At 32.5% G+C, this 20387-nt stretch overlaps 3 protein-coding genes across 3 annotated transcripts; 2 read left to right on the plus strand and 1 right to left on the minus strand.

The window, feature by feature from the left end:
- Window positions 1–1283: 1283 nt before the first annotated feature.
- On the minus strand, window positions 1284–2762 carry LOC110271233 (uncharacterized). Its single transcript, XM_021121715.2, has 2 exons — window positions 2305–2762; window positions 1284–1596 (listed from the first exon to the last, which is right to left on the minus strand). The coding sequence occupies exons 1-2, from the start codon at window positions 2702–2704 to the stop codon at window positions 1460–1462; spliced, it is 537 nt and encodes a 178-aa protein (XP_020977374.1). The 5' UTR covers window positions 2705–2762; the 3' UTR covers window positions 1284–1459.
- Window positions 2763–8139: 5377 nt separating this feature from the next.
- Window positions 8140–8706, plus strand: LOC148569221 (uncharacterized). The gene has a single exon (XM_088484945.1). The coding sequence runs from the start codon at window positions 8140–8142 to the stop codon at window positions 8704–8706; it is 567 nt and encodes a 188-aa protein (XP_088341071.1).
- Window positions 8707–8748: 42 nt separating this feature from the next.
- Window positions 8749–10785, plus strand: LOC148569222 (uncharacterized). The gene is made up of 2 exons (XM_088484946.1): window positions 8749–9660; window positions 10222–10785. Exons 1-2 carry the CDS (start codon window positions 8749–8751, stop codon window positions 10783–10785), a joined length of 1476 nt encoding a protein of 491 aa, XP_088341072.1.
- Window positions 10786–20387: the final 9602 nt, after the last annotated feature.

Genomic DNA, 20387 nt, shown 5'->3' on the forward strand with positions numbered 1-20387 from the left:
TGATTACAAATTCAATTTTGTATGACAGGACGAAACATTTTCAATTGGACATGCAATTGATTTGGGATAAGATAAGAAACAAGAAACTTCATCTAATGCTGTAATGCACATTCTTGGGATAGAACAAGTTGCCTGCATGCATCCTCACAAAGTCTTTGATTGCCCCTGTCTTTGAGAGATTCGAGACCAAACTTTGAGTTGTGCAGAGGCCTAACTCGAATTTGAAGGAAGGTGTAATGCTAATCATGTAATTAGCCCTACAAAATGCAAAACTAATTTAAGTAAAAGAAAATAAAACAAATATACATGGCAAGAATGAGTGGTTGCTTGGATGCCATTAAATCGATAAAAAAAAGATTTTTTTAATGAAAAAAGGTCTTTTTCTATTTTTTAGTATATTTAGTAAATTTTTAATAATAAAAGTAAAAGTACTAGAAAAAAAATATCTTTTTTGAGAAGTTACAATTTATATATCTTTTTTCAAAAGATCTTTTTTCTTAAAAAAAAAAGATGTTTTTCACATAATAAATAAACAAAAAAATACTTTTATCTTATTTTATCCGAACATAATTGATAGATAAAAAGATTTTTTTACATAAGATATCCAAACATAAAATCACTTTTACTTTTGTAAAATTTTTTTTAAAAAAATCATTTAAAAAAAGATTTTTTTCGAGAATGAGTTAGTCCTAACTTTGTATTAATTGAAAATTCTTTCGTAGGGCTATCGGTAAGTCCGATGACGGTGATACAGTGGTGGTTTTGGCGGCAGCGAAGAAGCTTCGCTTCAACTGAAATTCTTCGATGGTGAACTACGATTGAGACGACATAACGATTGAGACGACATAGAGGTGAGAAGAATGGAGGAAGCCCTAATTAAAAAGAACATAAAGGATAAACTTAAAATTATTAATTTAGATTGAGGGTATTTTTGAAAAAAAAAATTATTAGTTAAATTTTAAAAGAATTAAAATTTTATATTTTGAAACTAAAATTTTAGTTCCAATCTCATATATGATTTTGAGTTTTCATCTTCCAATCTTTATCCTAACACTTTAAAACAAATGCTACTCCAAGGTACATATTTTGTTGGATAAAAATAAAGAAAAATTTTTTATGAATGCGTTTAACGCATGTTTTAACTAAACAATTTCTACTTACCCCTCTTTTAATTTACAAGATTTAAGAAATAAAAACATGCTTTGTGTATTTCATATCTCACACATCATATATACAACAGTGTATTATATATGATTTATTAAAAAGAACTCCAAAGAACACGGTGAAGAGAACAAACAATATTTGACTAAAATATAATTAAATGTAAAATAACGAACAAACTTGTATGCTAATAATAAAAAAGGCGATAAACATGTCTTAATCAAAGGAAGAATAAAACAAAAAATTAATAGCAAAGGCTTAAAAGTCCAAGGTCAAAACAGAAAAGAACAAAAAAAACTTAGGATAATACCCAAACAGGGGAACAAAAAAAATTCACATCTGTTAACAATCTTTTGAAACTCCCATCTTCCAAATTGAAGATGCCAAGGTCATGACGCGAAGCAAAGTCTGATGGGTGTTCCTTACACATGCTATCTGTAAAATAGATTTGATTTCCTTTGCAATTCAAAAAATTGCTCGACAACATTTGAACAGAAGAATTAAGACCAATTACTAGTATGTAATTTCCCAAATCATATATTCTTGACCATACTTTTTCATTTTTCTTCAATTCATAGACATAGAATTTGACGGTCTCCACAGAACACTTTTTATTCCCTATGTAAGGACGTCTTATATGTCTTATCAACATCAATAAACTTCCATTATCACATCCAATTAGATAGTAAAACTTTCTTAAGACAACATCCCATGGAGGTGGTGTGGCTTCAAAAATTCTTCCCACTGGTCCTGATTTATTTTTGGTATCAAATTCGTATAGTTAGCCTTCGTAATCTACTGCATATATTTTCTCTTGAAAAAATATGACATCACAGATGTTGGTGCATCTTGCTGGAAATCTAAGCCATCTCTTGTCATTCGGCTTGTAAAAAGCCAAACTACTAAGACATCCATATATGACCACAGCTATAAAATCATTGTTATTATCATTGCTAGGAGTAGAATTTATAATAGCCTTCCAAATTTGGGTATTATGCATAAGAATAGTATTTCGAGTGACAATTCTGCCCCCAAAATAAATAGTACATTCATCCCCATTAATATCAATTACATTGGGGAGAGTTGAAATTGGAGGAAGTTCGAAGTGAACCTTTGTAAAAGGATTTAACATTTTTATCGTACCTTCATGTACCATTACGATTATCACCCATCCATGACAAGAACCACATATTTTGTTGTCTTGCAGCTCTGGTAGAATAAGATGATAAATCCCCTCCTCTTCAAGACCACCTGTGTCAAGAATTTGTTCGTCAATGGTAGGTAATTGCATGATATGGTAAATGTCCTCCTCTTCACGAGAATGAAATTCTTCAAAAGATTCTTTAGCAGCACCACCACCACCACCAATAGGTAGTAGCAGCCACGGAACTTTGTTGCCATTAGGAATCTTTGGAAGCTTCAAGTTCCATTGCTTACAAACGAAGCGTTGTTGAAGGTAGTCATTGTCATATGAATGAAACGGCTTTGTAATTTCTTTTAACAAATCTTGATGAATGTTTGACCATCGATCAACCTCACCCATTGCAGAAGAATTGAAGAATGGAAAAGACTACTCAAAAGACATGGCTATTATATGTAAAGATAAGATTTAGTACCTTGGAAATAATGCAATGTAAAGATAAGATTTAGTATCTTGGAAATAATCCAATGCCTCACTTTTCTTTGCTAGTTCATCATTGGAAATAATGCAATATATTTTGAAAAATATATTGGGTGAAAATATTTTTAAAAGTTAAAACTGAAAATACTGGAAACATGGAAATAGGATTTTTTTTACTTTGTTCTATTTTTTGAAAATGTTTTCGTTGAAAATATTTTTAAAATGTTTAATCAATTATATTTAATTTTCATATCTTATTTTCATTTTTGACAAAAGATTCTGACTTATTATTAATACAAAGGTAAATTAATATTAATTTTGTTTCTTTGAAGAATTGTGATTTGACACGGATGATTGTGATTGAGAAGAGGAACACAAATATTAAGTATATGTTGTATGTGGATTGTTACTTTTATTTAATTTTGTATGCACAATAGTAGTTTGATATAAGGTTTTGTTTAAATTGGTTAGCTGTGTTTTTAGCTATTTATTTGAAGAAAGAAAATGTACTTTGTTTTGTCTTCTTTTTTCCATATGATTTCATATGCATAGCTCTGCTGATTTTAAAAAAAGTCAAGGTTTTGTCTTCTTTAATTTTACTTACTCTTTTTAAAATATAAATTGTGAAATTTATTCATTTATTATGGGTTTTCTTATCCTTTACAGTGTACAGAATGTATCAAATCATTTTAAATTTGGATGAATGAAGAAACAATAGATAATGACTTTGTAAATTTCGATTCTAATTGCTGTAATATTCTTTGTTCATTAAATTTGATGGTGAATTATCATCTGATTGGCCAAAGTCTCTCACTTTCTTATGTTTAATTCTTTGGGAACATCTTATATTTGGGAATTTTATTACTACTCCTTATTTGTTTTGAACTTTTGTCTATTTTCTTTTTCATTGACAAATGTAAACTTTGATGTTGACTAGCTACGTTTTATTAGTTTGTAATTTCAAAGATGTACAGTTGATTTTCTAAAAATATTCTTCACGGTATGACAATTTTTATCTATTTCCTTTGATATATAAGTTGTGAAATTTATTAGTGTATTGATTCATTCATGTTTTCTGTTTAGAGAATGTATCCAATTATTTTAAATTTGGATGAATGAAAAACAATAAAAAATGACTTTGTAAATTTGATTCTAATTGGCAAAATGTTCTTTGTTCATTAAACTTGAAGGTGATTTGATTGGCCATAATCTTTCACTTTTTCCGATTTCTTTTTCCTTTTTTTCTCTGATATTTAATTCTTCAATAATATGTTCTGTTTGAAAATTTTGTTACTGATCATTATTTATTTTGTGATCTTATCTATTTTTTTTAATTTGGCAAATTCAAGCTCTATGTTGAATATAGGTTGTATTAGTTTGTAGTTTTTGAGATGCGCAATCTTTACTGACCAATTTAAACTTTGATGTTAAATAGGTTGTGTTTGTAATTTTTGACATGCACAATTGATTTTTTGAAAATATTTTTCACGGACCTTTATTACTTTACCTATTCTCTTTGAAATATAAAGTGTGAAATTTATTAATTTATTGATTCATTCTCGGTTTTCTGTTTAGAGAATGTATCCAATTATTTTAAACTTAGATGAACGAAAAAATAATAGAAATTGACTTTGTAAATTTTGATTCTAAGTTGTGTAATGATCTTTGTCTATTAAATTTGATAGTGAATAATCTTATGACTGAATCTAATTTTAATGGTTTATTCGTTAATATTTCTTTGAAAATCGTAATTTTTTATTTTATTTTTTTTCTGTAACAGATTACTATGATTTTAGTTGCTTATTGAAGACATTGAATTGCATAGAGGAAAAGAACGTAAAACGTTTGATCCAGATTGGGAGAATTCAGAAGAAAAAAAAGGAAGGAGAAGAAGAAGATTTCAATAAAGTTTATATTTGTGCAAAGCCAAACAAATCTTTTGAAAAAAAAATGTAAGAGTAATAAGTAGAATGAAAAAAGAGCAAAATTCAGATAATGAATTTGGCTTTGAAGAGTTTTTGGATACTGCAAAAGATGGAAGCTTTCATATTAAAACACGGATTTATATTAAAAGTAATAAGAATCATTGTTAGAAAAAACCAAATGTGAAATAAATTGGACTTAGAGATTATAATATTATGTATTGTCTTAGAACAATAGAGTTTTTTTTTTTTTCCTAATTCAAATACTAGTGTCTTCGAAATCATTCAGGGTGCTCATCTAAATTAGAGTGAAGTGAAATAAATTTTTTAAACAAAAAAAATATTAATAAAATTCTCTAACAAATTAGTTTAAATTAAAATCTTTTACTCTAATTATAATGACTAATTAAAAGGTAGTGTATCCATATCTACTATATATCCTAAAATATTTTATTGGTATTTTTTTTTTAAAATTAATTTATCCAAAATATAAATTCTCAAAAATTTATTTGTCACTTTGCTCTCCAAATTAATATATCTTTTGCTTTTAGAATAGCTAAAAAAAATTGATTTGCCAACGAGCTATAACTCAAATAGCATAATCTCTCTGTACTCACTTAAAAGGTTATGGGTTCGAGTCTTCCTATCTTCGGTAAAAAAAAAACGATTTAAAAAAAATGTTAGAAATTATAATTTATTTTCTTAATTATTTTTCTAAATTTTAAATAAAAGTTTTAAAATTTTTTATCTTTTTTATATTTAAAAAAACAGAATTTAGATCCTCTAAATTTTGGATTTTTACTTAAGAGGGTAAAGTGTGATGGTCTCTCATCCTTAAATATTTTTTCTTTCATATTTTCTTTTGATTTCATCTATGAAATAAATAGTAAAAGATCACATTTTATCCTCTCAAATAAAATTTAAAATTTAGAGAATTTAAAAAAAAATATATAATTTATTTTTATTTATTTAAATATTATAAAAATATATTAGTATTACCAATTACAAATGATCACCTAATAAAAAAAAATCAAAATGCAAATGGTAATAAGAAAAAAAGGAAGGAGAAGAAGAAGATTTCAATGAAGTTCATGTCTGTGAAGCCAAACAAGCCTTCTAATATAAGAGTAATAAGTAGAACGAAAAAGGGGCAAAGTTCAGATAAAGAATTTGGCTCGAAAGAGTTTTGGGATACTACAAAAGATAGAAGTTTTCGTCATAGAACACAAATTTATATTAAAAGTAATAAGAATCCTCATTAAAAAGAATCAAATACAAATAAATTTGACTTAGAGATTATAATATTATTATATATTGTCTTAGAACAACAGAGATTTTTTTTTTTTCTAATTTCAAATACTAGTGGGTGTTTATCTAAATTTGAGTAAATTGACAAATAATTCCTTAGGAAAATATATTTTAAATAGATTAGCATTTAAACAAAAAAAATGACTAATAAAATTTTTTAATAAGTTTGTTCAAATTAAAACTTTCTACTCTAATCATAAGAATTAATTAAAAGATTGTGTGTCCACATCTGTTATTTTAAAAAAATTTATTGATATTTTTTTAGGACTAATTTATCCAAAATATAAATCTTTAAAAAATTATTTGTCACTTTATTCTCTAAATTAATACATCTCTTGCTTTTAGAATAGCTTAAAAAAGAAATGAATTAAAAAATTTGTGAGAAATTCTAATTCTTTTTTTAACTATTTTAAATTTTAAATAAAAATTTTAAAATTTTTTTATCTTTTTTTATGTTTAAAAAAACATATATAATTATTTATTTATTTATTTAAATATTATAAAAATAAATTAGTATTCCCAATTACAAATGATTACCTAATAAAAAAAAATTCACAATGCAAATCGTAATAAGTTTCAGAGAGGCTGAAATTTTTGGGAATTGATAAGTCTTTGTACCAAAAAATTAAAAATCTCATAAGAAATGTGGCAAAATACATTGATTAAGATATCTCTTCAAAAGTTAAGTATGGATTTATATTAGAGACAAAAACGATACTTTATTCTTTTTCAATATTTGGCAGACTAAATTTGTTTCTAAAAAGAGTATTTATTTGTGCTCTGTTAGGGTTTCTTAGTGCTCTGTTAGGGTTTCTTAACGGAGTTCCTAGTGCCGTCAAGGCTACATTGTCAAGATCAATTAAATCTCAATACAAGTCTACGTAATCTGCATGGCTGAGACAACGAGGGATGAAGATCGGATCAAGGAAGACAACCTGAAAGGAGGTAGGAATGTGATTCTACTGGAAGAGGCAGACATATCAAAAGGTATTAACGCTTGCTCCAATAGTCTCTATGGCAGACTCTTTGCTTCCAAAACCTTCTCAATTGGAACCATGGGGAATGCTTTAAAGGCTATATGGGGAAACCCGGAAGGATTTAGCGTGAGTGACAAAGGGGATAATTCCTTCCAATTCTTTTTTAATAAAGAAGTGGATGTCTTGCGTGTTGAACGTGGTTCTCCATGGCTATTCAAAGATCATGTGCTCCATGTCAAGAGATGGAAGGAAGATCAGAACTGTGATGAAGAGATATTTCCAATTTTTCAGTTTGGGTTCAATTTTGGGGTTTGCCAGAATCGTTTAAAACCCTCGAAGTTGGACGTAAATTGGGAGAGAATCTGGGCACAGTGTTGGAGGTAGGTAAATTTCAGATGCGAGGCAGAGAAACTAGGATTGTGAAAGCCAAAATCAATATCGATGCTGCCAGGCAAGTGAGAGATCAGTTAATAGTGGCAGGACCTAATAAAAAGGAGGTAGAAGTGGCACTGCGCTATGAGAGACTTAGAAAGTTCTGTACCTATTGCGCAAAATTGGGGCACGAGGTGAAAAACTGCCATGATCTGCTGAAGGACACAGAGAGTGAAATGGTAAAAGAGGATGACATTGGCGAATGGGTTAAAGCTAGCCAAGTGGGAACGCGAATCTACTCTAAAGGAGAAAGAACATTCAACAACTCAACCCAAAACCAGAATAAGGCCACTCAACGTAAGAAAAAACCGGTCTTAAACTGCTTATTGAAAGAATTTGCAGGGATGTCAATGCAAGAAGAGAAACAAAGTTTGAAACCACAAGACACTGGTAACAGGGCAGCACCTGAGTCACCTCAATCAGCCAATTCTAGAACAGAATGCATGGAGGTTATCATAGCTGGTCAGTCCAATACCAAGGAGGATGAAGGGCAACTTATGCAATTCGCTATTGGGGAGTGTCTCACCATAGAAAAAGGTAGGAAGTGGAAAATGTTAGCAAGACAAGGTGCTGCAGAGTCAGATACTAAACGTGAACCCAAAAAAAGGTTGATGAGTGGTATAGCTGAAGTAACTACAAAGAAAGCAAGAACAGAGGATGAAAATGCAGTTGAACAGATGGTGGAGGGTGCCAGCCTACAAATGGCACCCAAGGCGCCATGAGAACTATAGTTTGGAATTGTCGGGGTTTGGGGAGACCCCTGACAATTCACACCTTAAAAGGGATCTGTAAATCCCACTCCCCCGAGATTGTGTTTATAAGTGAAACAAAGAACCAATCTCGACAGGTGGAAGCAAAACTTCGGGTATGCGGCTACGAAAACTGGCATATTGTTAACCCGGCAGGAGTGGCAGGAGGACTTGTGCTAGCTTGGAAGGACAGCATCAGTGTTCAAATTATTAGCAGTGGAGAATTCTTTGTGGCAGCCGAAATTAAGGAAGTCGGAAGCAGTGAGGTATGGGCGTTCATTGGTGTCTATTTGAGTTGTTCAGAACAAATTCGATCCTTACAGTTTGAGGAGCTTATAACAATGAGCCAACACATGGAAGAAAAAGTGGTAATAGCAGGCGATTTTAATGCTATAACAAGCCAAGCGGAAAAGGAGGGTGGAGGCCAAAAATCAGCAACCACCATTGCAACATTCACTAATTTTATTGACAGTAACGAATTGGTGGATATTGGAATGGTGGGGCACCCTTTCACGTGGACAAATCGAAGACAATGAGAGGATTTGGTGAAGGAGAGACTTGACCGCTATTTAGTTGGGATGGAATGGAAGTTGAAGTTTTCGAATGCAGTGGTGCACAGGCTCACAGAGTCAGGCTCGGATCATGCTCCAATTTTCATGGAAACCGAACCTCAATCCTGGCATAGTAAAAGGCGGTTTAAATACCAGGAATGTTGGTGTGGAGAAGAGGATGTCAAGAGAATTGTCAGTGAAGTGTGGAGAATGGAAGTTGTAGGCTCGGCTATGTTCTCCTTGGCCCAAAAGTTGAAAGTTTGTAGACATAGACTAGTTCAATGGCAGAAAACTCACAAAGCAAACTCCCGAAAAGAAATTGAGGACCTTCAAGCTAAAATAGAGGAGTTGCGGGTGGCTGGAATCAATGGGGGAGAGGAGGTTACCAGTTTGGAAGAGAAGTTGGAGCTGGCATATTTGAAAGAAGAGAGCTATTGGCGAGAAAAATCTAGAATCAAGTGGCTAAAAGAAGGAGATCAGAACACTAGATTCTTTCACCAGAAATTTCAATCAAGGATGCGAAGGAACAGAATTTGGAGATTAGTGGGGAGGGACAATGAGATTGCATCGAAACCGGAGGATATTGCAAAGATAGCTGAGGACTACTTTTGCGATGTTTTTACTTCTTCTTGTTCGGCTGATCCGAATCCATACTTAGAGGATTTGGAGTCTAAGGTTACAGCTTCCATGAACCGTAGGCTCCAAAGGCCAGTAACTATGGACGAGGTCAAAAGAGCTACATTTAGTGTTCATGCTCAGAGTGCTCCTGGTGATGACGGGTTTACAGCTAAGTTTTTTCACTTTTTTTGGGATATAGTTGGAGGTGACATTTTTAAGGCAGTGAGAAGTTTCTTTCACAGTGGCAGAATTTTAAAAAGCTTCAATCATACTCAAATTTGTTTGATTCCAAAGGTGCCAGATGCCAGTGACATGACTCAGGTACGACCGATCAGTTTGTCTTCAGTTATGTATAAAATTATTTCTAAAGTTATGGTGCACCGATTACAAGGTATTATGAATAAAATTATAAGTCCAAATCAGAGTGCGTTTCTCAAAGGAAGACTCATTTCAGATAATATTCTAATTGCCCACGAATGTATGTACTATTTGAAAAATAAGAGAAGTGGGGCAGAGCATGAGATGGCTATTAAACTAGACATGAGCAAGGCTTATGATAGGGTTGAATGGCATTTTTTATGGTATATTATGGATAAGCTAGGGTTTGATGCTAAATAGATTAACTGGATTAAGGAATTAGTAACGACTGTTTCTTACTCTGTTGTTGTGGAAGGTCAACCATTTGGCTATTTTAGGCCAAATAGGGGCATCCGACAGGGTGACCCCCTATCTCCATATCTCTTTCTTTTTTGTGCAGAAGGACTTTCCTTCTTGCTACACAAGGCAGAGCAAAACAGATTAATTCAAGGAGTTCAAGTTAATCGGAGATGCCAAACAATTAATCACCTTTTGTTTGCTGATGATTCAATCCTTTTTTGCAAGAGCGCACCTAATACAAGCCAAAGCATTCTAGAATTGCTAGAGACCTATGAGGGTTTTAGTGGGCAAAAAGTCAATTTGAATAAGTCGGCTATCTTTTTCAGTCACAACACTCCTCAGAACACAAGACTAGCAGTTGCTCAGACACTAAATATTGAACATATCGGAGCACAAGACAAATACCTGGGACTGCCCTCTATAGTTCAAAAATCAAAGAAAGCAACCTTTGGAGCTATCAAGGATAAAGTTCAGAAGAGGATTATGTGTTGGAAAAGAAGTATATTGTCATCAGGTGGCAGGCACACGCTATTGAGAGCGGTGGGGGAGGCGATTCCTATTTATACAGTCTCTTGTTTCAAGCTCCCGGACACGCTGTTGACTGAGATTCATAGCATGCTCTCGCAATTTTGGTGGGGTCAAAAAGGCGTAGAACGAAGAATGGTTTGGATTAAATGGGACACAATGACGAGACCAAAGAAAGATGGAGGGCTGGGGGATCAAGGATCTAAGGGCGCAAAATTTGGCTTTATTGGGCAAGCAATGTTGGCGTCTAATGAAATACCCTAATTCTACTATATCAAGAATGCTCAAAGCTAAATATTTCAGATATAAAGATTTCCTACATGCAGAGATAGGAAGTGTACCGTCGTGGGGTTGGAGAAGTGTTCTTGAAGGGCGCAAGGTGATCGAGAAAGGCTTGTTATGGAAAATAGGCTCTGCCACTAATGTTCGCATCTTCCATGACCCTTGGCTCTCACCACCAGTGCCCCTTAATGTCCCTCAAAATGCACTCACAATCCCGCCAAATATGCAAGTGTATTACGTTAGTGCGTTACTAAATCCTGATAGAAGTTGGAATAAAAATCTGATTGAGTCGATTTTTTCAGTTGATATATGCAATAAAATTTTTTCAATCAAACCAACAGAGGAGGAGGATGAAGTTAATTGGTGCTGGACAAAATCTGGTATATATGAAGTTGGGTCAGGATACAAAATTGCTTATGGATTCTTTCATTCTCCTACTTCATTGAGGTCCCAGAACATACACAACAGAGTCTGGAATAGCATTTGGGAGTTGAAATTACCACATAAAATCAAGATTTTTCTATGGAAAAGTCTTCATGAAAAGCTTCCGGTGTTGCAACAAGTTCACAGCCGGTTCGCATCCACTCCTGCCACTTGTCCAAGATGCATGTTGAAGGCTGAATCAATTTCTCATGCTTTGTTCCAATGCCCCCTGTCTTCAATAATATGGAGCCTAAGCTTAATAACCCCTGACCTATGGATGAGAGAAGAAGAAACTTTTTTCAATTGGTGGCAACGAGTCTTATCCTGGGCAGCGGCTCAATTCGACGGTAGACAAAAGACCCTCCTCATAGCGGCGCTGTGTTGGAGCACTTGGAAAGCGAGGAATCGGTGTGTTTTTGAGAAGGTAATAAGCCCAGCACCAGAGATAGTGAAAGAAGCTAGTAATTTAGTGCGTGAACTCGTGAACCATACCTGATAGATGCTACTTTTTCTTTACTCTTACTTTACTCTTCTTTAAGCTCTTAGTCTTTCAGTCACAGCTAATGATAAATGGGAATACCTAATTCTTTTGTACTTCCTTATGGAAACACTTTTATTTTATATTAATAAAATAATATTATCTTTGGAAAAAAAAAGTATGAATTTATATAAGTACATATAAATCAACCTTAACCTCTTGCTTTGGTTGCAAAATAAACGCGAATAATAAAAAAATAGAGATATAATAGTAATAATTTCAATTTAACTCTTAAAATTTTTTATTATAATTTTAAATGAATATACTGATTTTACAAAATTTTTACTAAGTTTAACAATTTTATAATTTAAATCTTAATATGATTTCATATTTTACGGATTTAATTTATTCTTTCAATTACATATATAAAATCTTGATTTTTTTAATCATAATTAGATGTTTAACTATTATAAATCCCATTCATTTAAGAAATCGAGTCATAATTACTAAATTGCCATGGACCCTAGGTTTAGGGTAAAGGCTTTTGCTCTACTACTTCTAAAGGAAGGTGAATTTTGAATTAAGACACTCTTTTAGTTTTAGAAAGAGTTTTTGAACAAATACAAATTTTTTTATGAGAAAGTATTAGGAACTAATATTAATTGTGTATAATATGGACAATTTATAAAAAAAAAGGTAAAATTAAAATTAGAAATTAGATAATTAATTAATTATTTAATTTTAAATTTTAAAATTTAAAAATTAAGATTAGTATTTAAATTCATCCACACTATGTACAGTTATTTCTAATTTTACTGTAACCTCGAATACACGTCCAAAACTCACCGTCATCTTCTTCGATTCTCACTTCGCGTCACTGAATTTTTCGCCAGCCATACCGAAGCCGCCGCATCCTTCCACCGACACCGTCCTCACCTCCGCCGGTCAGCCCGATGCGCCTCGCCCTCCGACGCTCAGCCTAACGTTGCTGCTGCTGTTTTCGTATTTCTCTTCCGAACCGGCTTCGCTTTCTCTCATTCCTTCAAGCCCTCTTCTCACCGAGGATACCACCATGCTCTTCTTCTTCTTTGGATCCAAGCATGGTTAGCTTCTTTCATGATTTGAGCCCTATACTTCACAACAGTGCCGCTTTTGTCATGACTAGTCCTTTAAAATTATGTTTCACCACAATAATAGTTTCTTCTGTTTATTCATCTTTTTTCTCTATTTTAATGGTCAATTTAGGATGGTCATTTTAGTAGATATGCAGATGGTTATTTTATTTTTATGTAAATGATTATTTTGATTGGATTGAGTTTAGTTATATATAATTAAAATATGTTAAATGTTCAATTCATTAGGTATACGGATGATTATTTTTATCTTTAAGTGGATGGTTATTTTTATTAAGGGTGAATGGCGTGTGACAAGCCAAGTAGCGACGGTGAAATTGGATGATTATTGATGAAGGTGGGGTGGTCGCCGGTTGAAAAAGAAGAGAGTATTGGAGAATTTTAGATGGTTATTTTTTTGAAATAACTAACTGAATTTTTTTAAAATTTGAAATTTGAAATGAAATAACTGAATAAGAGTTTTTAAATTTATTATTTCGTGAGTAATTTTCAATTTTAACTCATATTAGGTTAAATAAGCAGCCTATTATACACATTATACAAATACCCTATTGGTTTCTTAGAGAAACTCTTTTTTTATTTGTCTTTTGTAAAAATAAAAAATGAAAGAAAATGACACCATCATATATCCTAGTTCAATTTTAAAATGTAGTGAAATCTATTTCTAATCTCTACCTCAATTATGATACAATTTTACTATAGCGATCAACAAGATTACAAAACACCAATTTAAAAATAGAGACAAAGATAAATACACTCAAATCGATTCTACCACAAGAAAAACAAAGCTACAATTATAAATTTCACAAACCAAGACAAATCAAAATCGTCAAGACCAAACAAAACTAATAATAAAAACTCAACCTTAAACATAAATTATTTGACTTTTTTTTTTATGTCATGTCTTTTCTTTCATTGGCTTTTAGTCAAAATTTTTCATACTAAAACATGTATTTTTCTTTTCAAATAAAAAGACTCCATAATCTAAAACTCAAATATATCAATTTGAAATTAAATAAAGAAGAATCACAACTCTCAAACCTGCTGGTTGTGTATTCTCGATTTTCTTTTTTTTTCCCTTGATTTTTGATCATCTTTTTATAGCAAAACAGCAGCTCCTGATCTTATTATTAGTCGTTGTTGTCCCAATCAATAATCATTATTGACACAATTTTTATTTCTAATATTAACTGCAATCTCTCTAGATTTCCATTAATTATGTTGATGAGATAAAGCTTTTCCAATATAACCAAATCATCATTTTCAACTTTTATCATACACAAATCAATTTGCACCCAAAATACTTAATACACAACCAATCATAAAATTAATTTAACCAAACTTAATTAACCAAATTAAAAATATTTGTCATCACAATAATTAAATAAAATTTTTTAAATTAAAAAATGAGTAATGAATCATAAGTTGTTACGTAAGCTACTTTTCTTCTCCTAACACTTTTAGTTATTTATTATTGCAAAATTCTATTGTAAATTTAAGTTTGTTTTCTGAAAATTTGTTATATTTTATTTTAAAATTTTAACTTTTATCATATTTCAAAAGTCAAACTATGTCAGATTTAACAACATATAAACATTAATAACTATAAATTAGTTATTGCAGCACACGTCTGTTCCGTTCAAAATAAAGTCAAATTTAATCTACTTCTTACTAATTGAATATTTAGTTATATGAATCAATGACTGAGATTTATTAAAAGAAATTTAACAGGTCAACAATTCGATATAAGGCATTTATCCAAAATTAATGAGCTCATTTAACTCGCAAAATAAAGATTCATATTTAATACTTGGTACACTCATCTATACAACACTTAAAGATTCATATTTAATATTTGGTACACTTACCAAGATTTAAACCCGAATACAGTATATTAAAAAACATATGATTTAACCAGTTGAGTTAGGTCTCAGCTGCTTGATTGAGAGATTTATTTCGGTTTTAGGTGGCTACATGAGTGGGCTACAGGCCCAACAAGAGAAAGAAAAAAAACACCAGAAACCCAAAAAAACACGCATAACAGTAGTAGCAGAGTGTCATAGTTTCATTCACCTAAAAGAAGTGTTATAGTTTCTGAGGCGGTGTGCATATTGACGCATAACAGTTACCACGATAATAGTTAAGTATTGCGATCGCTTCGTCTGTTGTTTAAAGTATGTTGCGCCACAATCTTCACATTCCCTTAGGTAGCGTTTGTTTTGAGGTACTGAGACAGAGACTGAGAGACTGAGATTCAGTATCGTGTTTGTTAGTTCAGAGATTGGTACTAAAATTTCTGTCTCTGTCTCTAAAATTTCAGTACCTCCAGAAAGTAGGGACACAGGGGACTGAAATTTTTAGAGATAGAAACTGAAATTTTAATAACATTTTATACCTAAAATATTTTCATTTCAATTAATTAATTCTAATTTTACCCTTTGTGCAAATTAAATTAGAGTTTTATTCTTGTTTCAATTTCTGTCTCCTATTTTGCACCAAACAGAATACTGAGATTTATTTCAATCCCTGTCTCTTAGTCTCTGTCTCTCAGTCTCAGTCTTTCCGTCTCTGTCTCTTCACCAAACGCTAATTCTTCAATTATGGCCGTGCTTGTGAGACATTACAATCACTTTCTCTAATTGCAAACTCCCACATTCTTTGCATAATTGGTTTTCCTTATTTTATTGTTAAATAGTTTTAATTTAGTCGTGAATTCGGTATTTTTGTGCTTAAAATTGAGATTAGGATTCTAGACAGAGTGATCAACATATCCACATTTTAAAGCTACTAAAATATATAAGTAACTACATATTCAAGAAATAATCCAAGAATTCAATTTTGATACTCTTGTTAATGTAAGACAATTTATAGAGTCTATTCGATTATTTTTCTTTACGTGAATTCACATTGCAAAATAAAACCAGAATCGAAAAAAAGAGTGACAAAGCCCACAATTATGGCCATGAAAAAACCTTCATGCATGCTTTGATAGTTTTACTGAAATGTCAAACGCTCAGTTAAATTTTAATAGCACCATAAAAAACCAAAGTTCTTCCAATATTCTTGGTTCTGCAACTAATCAAGATCCTAATTCAATTCAATCTCTCTCAAAAGGTTGGGTCCAAACACGTTTTTTTTCTTAATTTGTCTTCCTCTTCAGTTTTTTTAAATTGTTTATTTTATCTTTTTCTAATAGTATATTTTACGGTAAGTGTTTTATTTCATCTTATTTTAATTCTTTAATAAAAAATACTTTTTTTCAAAAATATCATTTTCTCCATAACATTCATCCCAAAATTTCATCTATTTTGCATCTTTAAGATATTTCAGTCTAAGGTGTAAGTATGAGACTATCAATTTTTTGTGTTTGAATGTTATGTCTATCCATGTGAAAATTATAAAAAAAGTAAAAGTGTTGAAAACAATTGGAAGAAAGAGAGAGCATATAATAGTTTCTGAGATGAATAATATTGATCTAAAAAATTATTGCTGAGATATTTTGGTTACACTGAAGATTCTGTATTTATAGTAATAGCATACTCTATGTGACTTTACTAGTGTTTATATTTTTTACACTCTCTCAAATTAAGGGTGGAGTTTAGTACTTAGTAGCACCCTTAATTTGTCCATGAACACAGGGGCTGGTAATGGTTTCGTTAAAATATCAACTACTTGAACATGGGAAGGTATGTGAACAATGTTTAGCAAGTCTCTTTGAACATGATCATGAATAAGATGGAGATCAACCTCAAAGTACTTGCTTCTGCTATGCATAACTGGGTTTGAGGCATGAAGAACAACACCTAACTTGTTACAAAATAAAGTTGGAGCAACTGGAGAAGCAACACGAATATCTCGAAGAAGTTTTTAAATCCAAACTAACTTAGCTGTCGTGTCTACCAAGCAATGGTACTCTGCCTCAGTAGATGAACGATTTACAGCTTGTTACTTTCGACTGCTCCAAAAGATTGGATTGCATCCAAGGTAAATGCAGTAACCACTTGTTGAACATCGATCATCAAGGTCCGCGGCTCAATTGACATCTAAAAAAGTAAGAAGACGAATATCAGAGGATTTAGAAAATTGAATACCATAATTAATCTTACCTCAGAGATAATGCAAAATGCGTTTGACTGATTTCCAATGATGAATCATGAGTGCATGAATTGGCTAAATTTGTTGACTGAATATACAATTTCAGGATGAGTGAGGGTTGCATATTGAAGGCCTCCTACTATTGATCGATAGAGACTAGGATCATCAAAAGAATTTAAACCCTGCAGTGTTAGTTTTGAGAAGAAAGCATAGATGTGAGCATTGAATGTGACTTATCCATGGATGCCTTATTAAGAAGATCACAAATATAGTTAGTTTGTGAGATATGTAAGTCTCCCGAAGGTAAAAAATTAAATGGCATGCCTAAAAAATAATGCAGGGTCCTAAATCCTTTAAAGACAATAATTGATTCAATTTAGAGATAATGAACTCTATTTTAGATTTATCACTACCTGTATGTCATTAACATATACAAGAAGAAAAAGAGTAAAAGTGGTTGAAAAACGAACAAATAAAGAAAGATCAGATGAAGTATTTTGAAAATCAAACATGGATAGAGTACTGCACATTTTAGAAAATCAAGCCCTGAAAACCTGCTTCAAACTATTGGCCTTGTCAAGTTTACATACTAAATTAGAATCAAAATTGAAGAGGCCAGAAAGTAGTGCCATGTACACATTCTCAATTAGATCTTCATTGAAAAATGCGTTGCTAAAATCAAATTATCTAAGAGACTAACCTTTAGATAAAGCCAAAGATAAGATTACTCTAGTAGTTGTTGGCCTAATGACCGGGCTAAAGATTTGAGAATAACCGATGCCCTCAATTTGATGACATTCTTTGGCCACAAGGCGAGCCTTATATTTTTTAATAGAGTTATCAAGTCCACGCTTAATGGCAAACACCCATTTAGACCTAATAATTGTGGAATTGGGTGGTGGCTGGACTAAATGCCAAATTTTGTTTTTCATGAGGTAGTATATTCTTCTTTCATGGCTTGAAGCCAATAAAAGGAGTGCATAGCTTGAAAAACTGTCTTAGAAACATTGTTAACCAAGTCAATATGACTAGAGATACCAAATTTAGAACGAGTTACCATAGCATGAGTATTATGAAAACATGAAAATTCTATGATAGGTAACTTTGGAGGCTGAATTTCAAAATCATAAATTGATATTAGTGTAGAATCTGTAGTAACCGCTTCAGAAGGTGATTGATTAATAGATGATGAAGCATTGTTAGTTGGAGGAGGAAAATCTGTATTAGAGTTAGTAAATATAGTTGATGCAGGTGGAACTAAACTTCGGGTATAAGGTAACTACGATGTAGCAAAATTTGAAATAGGAATATGAGGTAACATCTCATGCTCACAAAATGAGGTTAGTAATGAAAAAATGAGACAACATTCTTATGAAAAAATGAGGGAAAAAAATGTTTTCATAAAAAATAATATTACGTACAATAACAACTGTACTATCTTGTTTTAAACATTTAAACCCTTTGGAAAAAAGAGCATAACAAAAAAAAAAAAAATACATTGCTCAGACCTATAGTCTAATTATATTTATTAAAGGGTCTTAAGTTTGGATAACAAGCACACCCAAAAACCTTTAAAATAGAATAATCGGGGGGGGGGGGGGGGGGCTTGAAATGAAGAACCTCAAAAGATGATTTCATATTAAGGATCCCGGTGGGCAATCGATTGATAAGAAAAGTAGCAGTCAAGAAGGCATCCTCCTAATATTTCATTGACAAATGTGCAGCAGCAAGAAGAATAAGTCCCATTTCACAAATATATATATGCTTCCTCTCTACAACACCTTATTGCTGGTGAGTATGAGGGCATGACAATTTATGAATGATTCCATTAATATTGAGAAAGGTTTTGAATTCATTTGATAAGAACTCTAGCACAAATATAGATACCCATAGTTGGGTTAGGAAAAAGCTCAATTTGGTTGGAGGGTGAGAGACTTTTATCCTTGTTGTCTGATGATTGAGATTTAGCCTTTTTTAGAAATGCTAGAAGAATGTTGTGTTGGGCTCGAGTAAGGCCCAAAGCCTGCTTTGCGTGTTCTCTGATGAGGAGCCCTTTTTTCATGATCTAGGATAGAAGAGGGAACTGGCGGTGTGGGAGAGCTAGGAGGCAGTGCCGGCACAATGATGGCATTAACAAAGGCAGAGGCACGATCAAGGAATCGTGGTCTCCTTGGGTGATGCAGGTGGCCGGGAGGGTAGCCATGTTTGTTGTAACAAATATCCACGATGTGCCCTCCTTGACCACAATAAGAGCAAACCTTCGAGGAACCGCTGTTGCCGCATTCTGGGTTTGAAGAGGCATACGAACGACCACGCCCAAGAGGAGGACGATGAGCTTCTACGACCGTAGCAATGGTTCGTTGATCGTCCAGAATTCCAGATGCGTTTTGAAGTTGACGTTCATGTTGAATAACAAGAGCAAAGACCCTGGTGATGGGCGGAAGAGGATCAAAAAGAAGAACTTGTGCCCGAACTATAGAAAAACGCTCTTCAATACCTCTAAGAAATCGAATGATGAAATCTTGTGAGGGATGTGTTTTGGCTAGGCAATTACAAATAGGAAGAAGACGTGAGTTATCAAGCTCCTCCTACAATGTCTTCAAAGAGGTATAAAATTCTGTTACAGACTGATTTTCTTGTTTAAGAGCATAAATTTCTTCTTGTAATTCTGCAATACGAAGAAGATCACTTTAGAAAAAATGCTCTTTAAAGTCAGTCCATACGGAAGAGGCAGTAGAAAAATAAACAACGCTTTCGATAATAGAGGGAAGGAGGGAATGAAATAGCCAAGACAACATCAAGTTATTGCAACACTCTCATATTGAAAACAGAGGATCATTAGTTAGAGGAGAAGGAATAGAGTGATAGTCAGTGAGAAAGTCATATTTGTTTTTGGAAATGATGGCCATGGAAAATGATCGCCACTAAGAGTGATAGTTACTGCCAGTAAGGAAAGGAGTGAAAGGACAGATGTTGGATTTTCACTAGGATGAATATAGAAAGGGCTAGTAGGATGTTGTGCTACGTTAGAAGATGATTCTGCCATTAGAGAGGAAGAAGATAATGGATACTGATTATTTGGGTTTGAAGTTTTCATCATGGATACTAACAGAGCTCTGATTCTATAACAAGAAAATAGGCTGCGTTTGTTTACAGAGACAGAACACTGAGACACAAAATCGTGTTTGGCAGAGGAGACATGGACAGAGACAATGTGTCCAGAGACACTGAATTAGTGTATTTTGTGTCCATCTTAACAGGAAGGACACGGAGACACTAACAAGGGACACAACTTATTTTTTATTTTTTCTTTTATTATTCTTGTTAATTTTTCATAATTATATTTTTTATTGTTATATTTTTCATCTCAAATTTTTTGAATGAAAAAAAAAATGAGAATAAATTGAATTTTCATAATTTGTTCTTGTTTATCACCAAACAGAATACAAGAATAC

This window comes from Arachis ipaensis, chromosome B4 (genome assembly GCF_059453495.1).
Source record: "Arachis ipaensis isolate K30076 ecotype BB chromosome B4, ASM5945349v1, whole genome shotgun sequence".
NCBI lineage: Eukaryota > Viridiplantae > Streptophyta > Magnoliopsida > Fabales > Fabaceae > Arachis > Arachis ipaensis.

Coding starts and splice junctions, on each gene's coding strand:
- LOC148569221 (XM_088484945.1), top strand. CDS start 8,140: ATGAGAACTATAGTTTGGAATTGTCGGGGTTTGGGGAGACCCCTGACA.
- LOC110271233 (XM_021121715.2), bottom strand. CDS start 2,704: ATGGGTGAGGTTGATCGATGGTCAAACATTCATCAAGATTTGTTAAAA. Junction 1,597..2,304: donor AATCGTAATGGTACATGAAG/GTACGATAAAAA, acceptor TCTATTTTACAG/ATAGCATGTGTAAGGAACAC.
- LOC148569222 (XM_088484946.1), top strand. CDS start 8,749: ATGGAATGGAAGTTGAAGTTTTCGAATGCAGTGGTGCACAGGCTCACA. Junction 9,661..10,221: donor ATGCCAGTGACATGACTCAG/GTACGACCGATC, acceptor CTTTTTTGCAAG/AGCGCACCTAATACAAGCCA.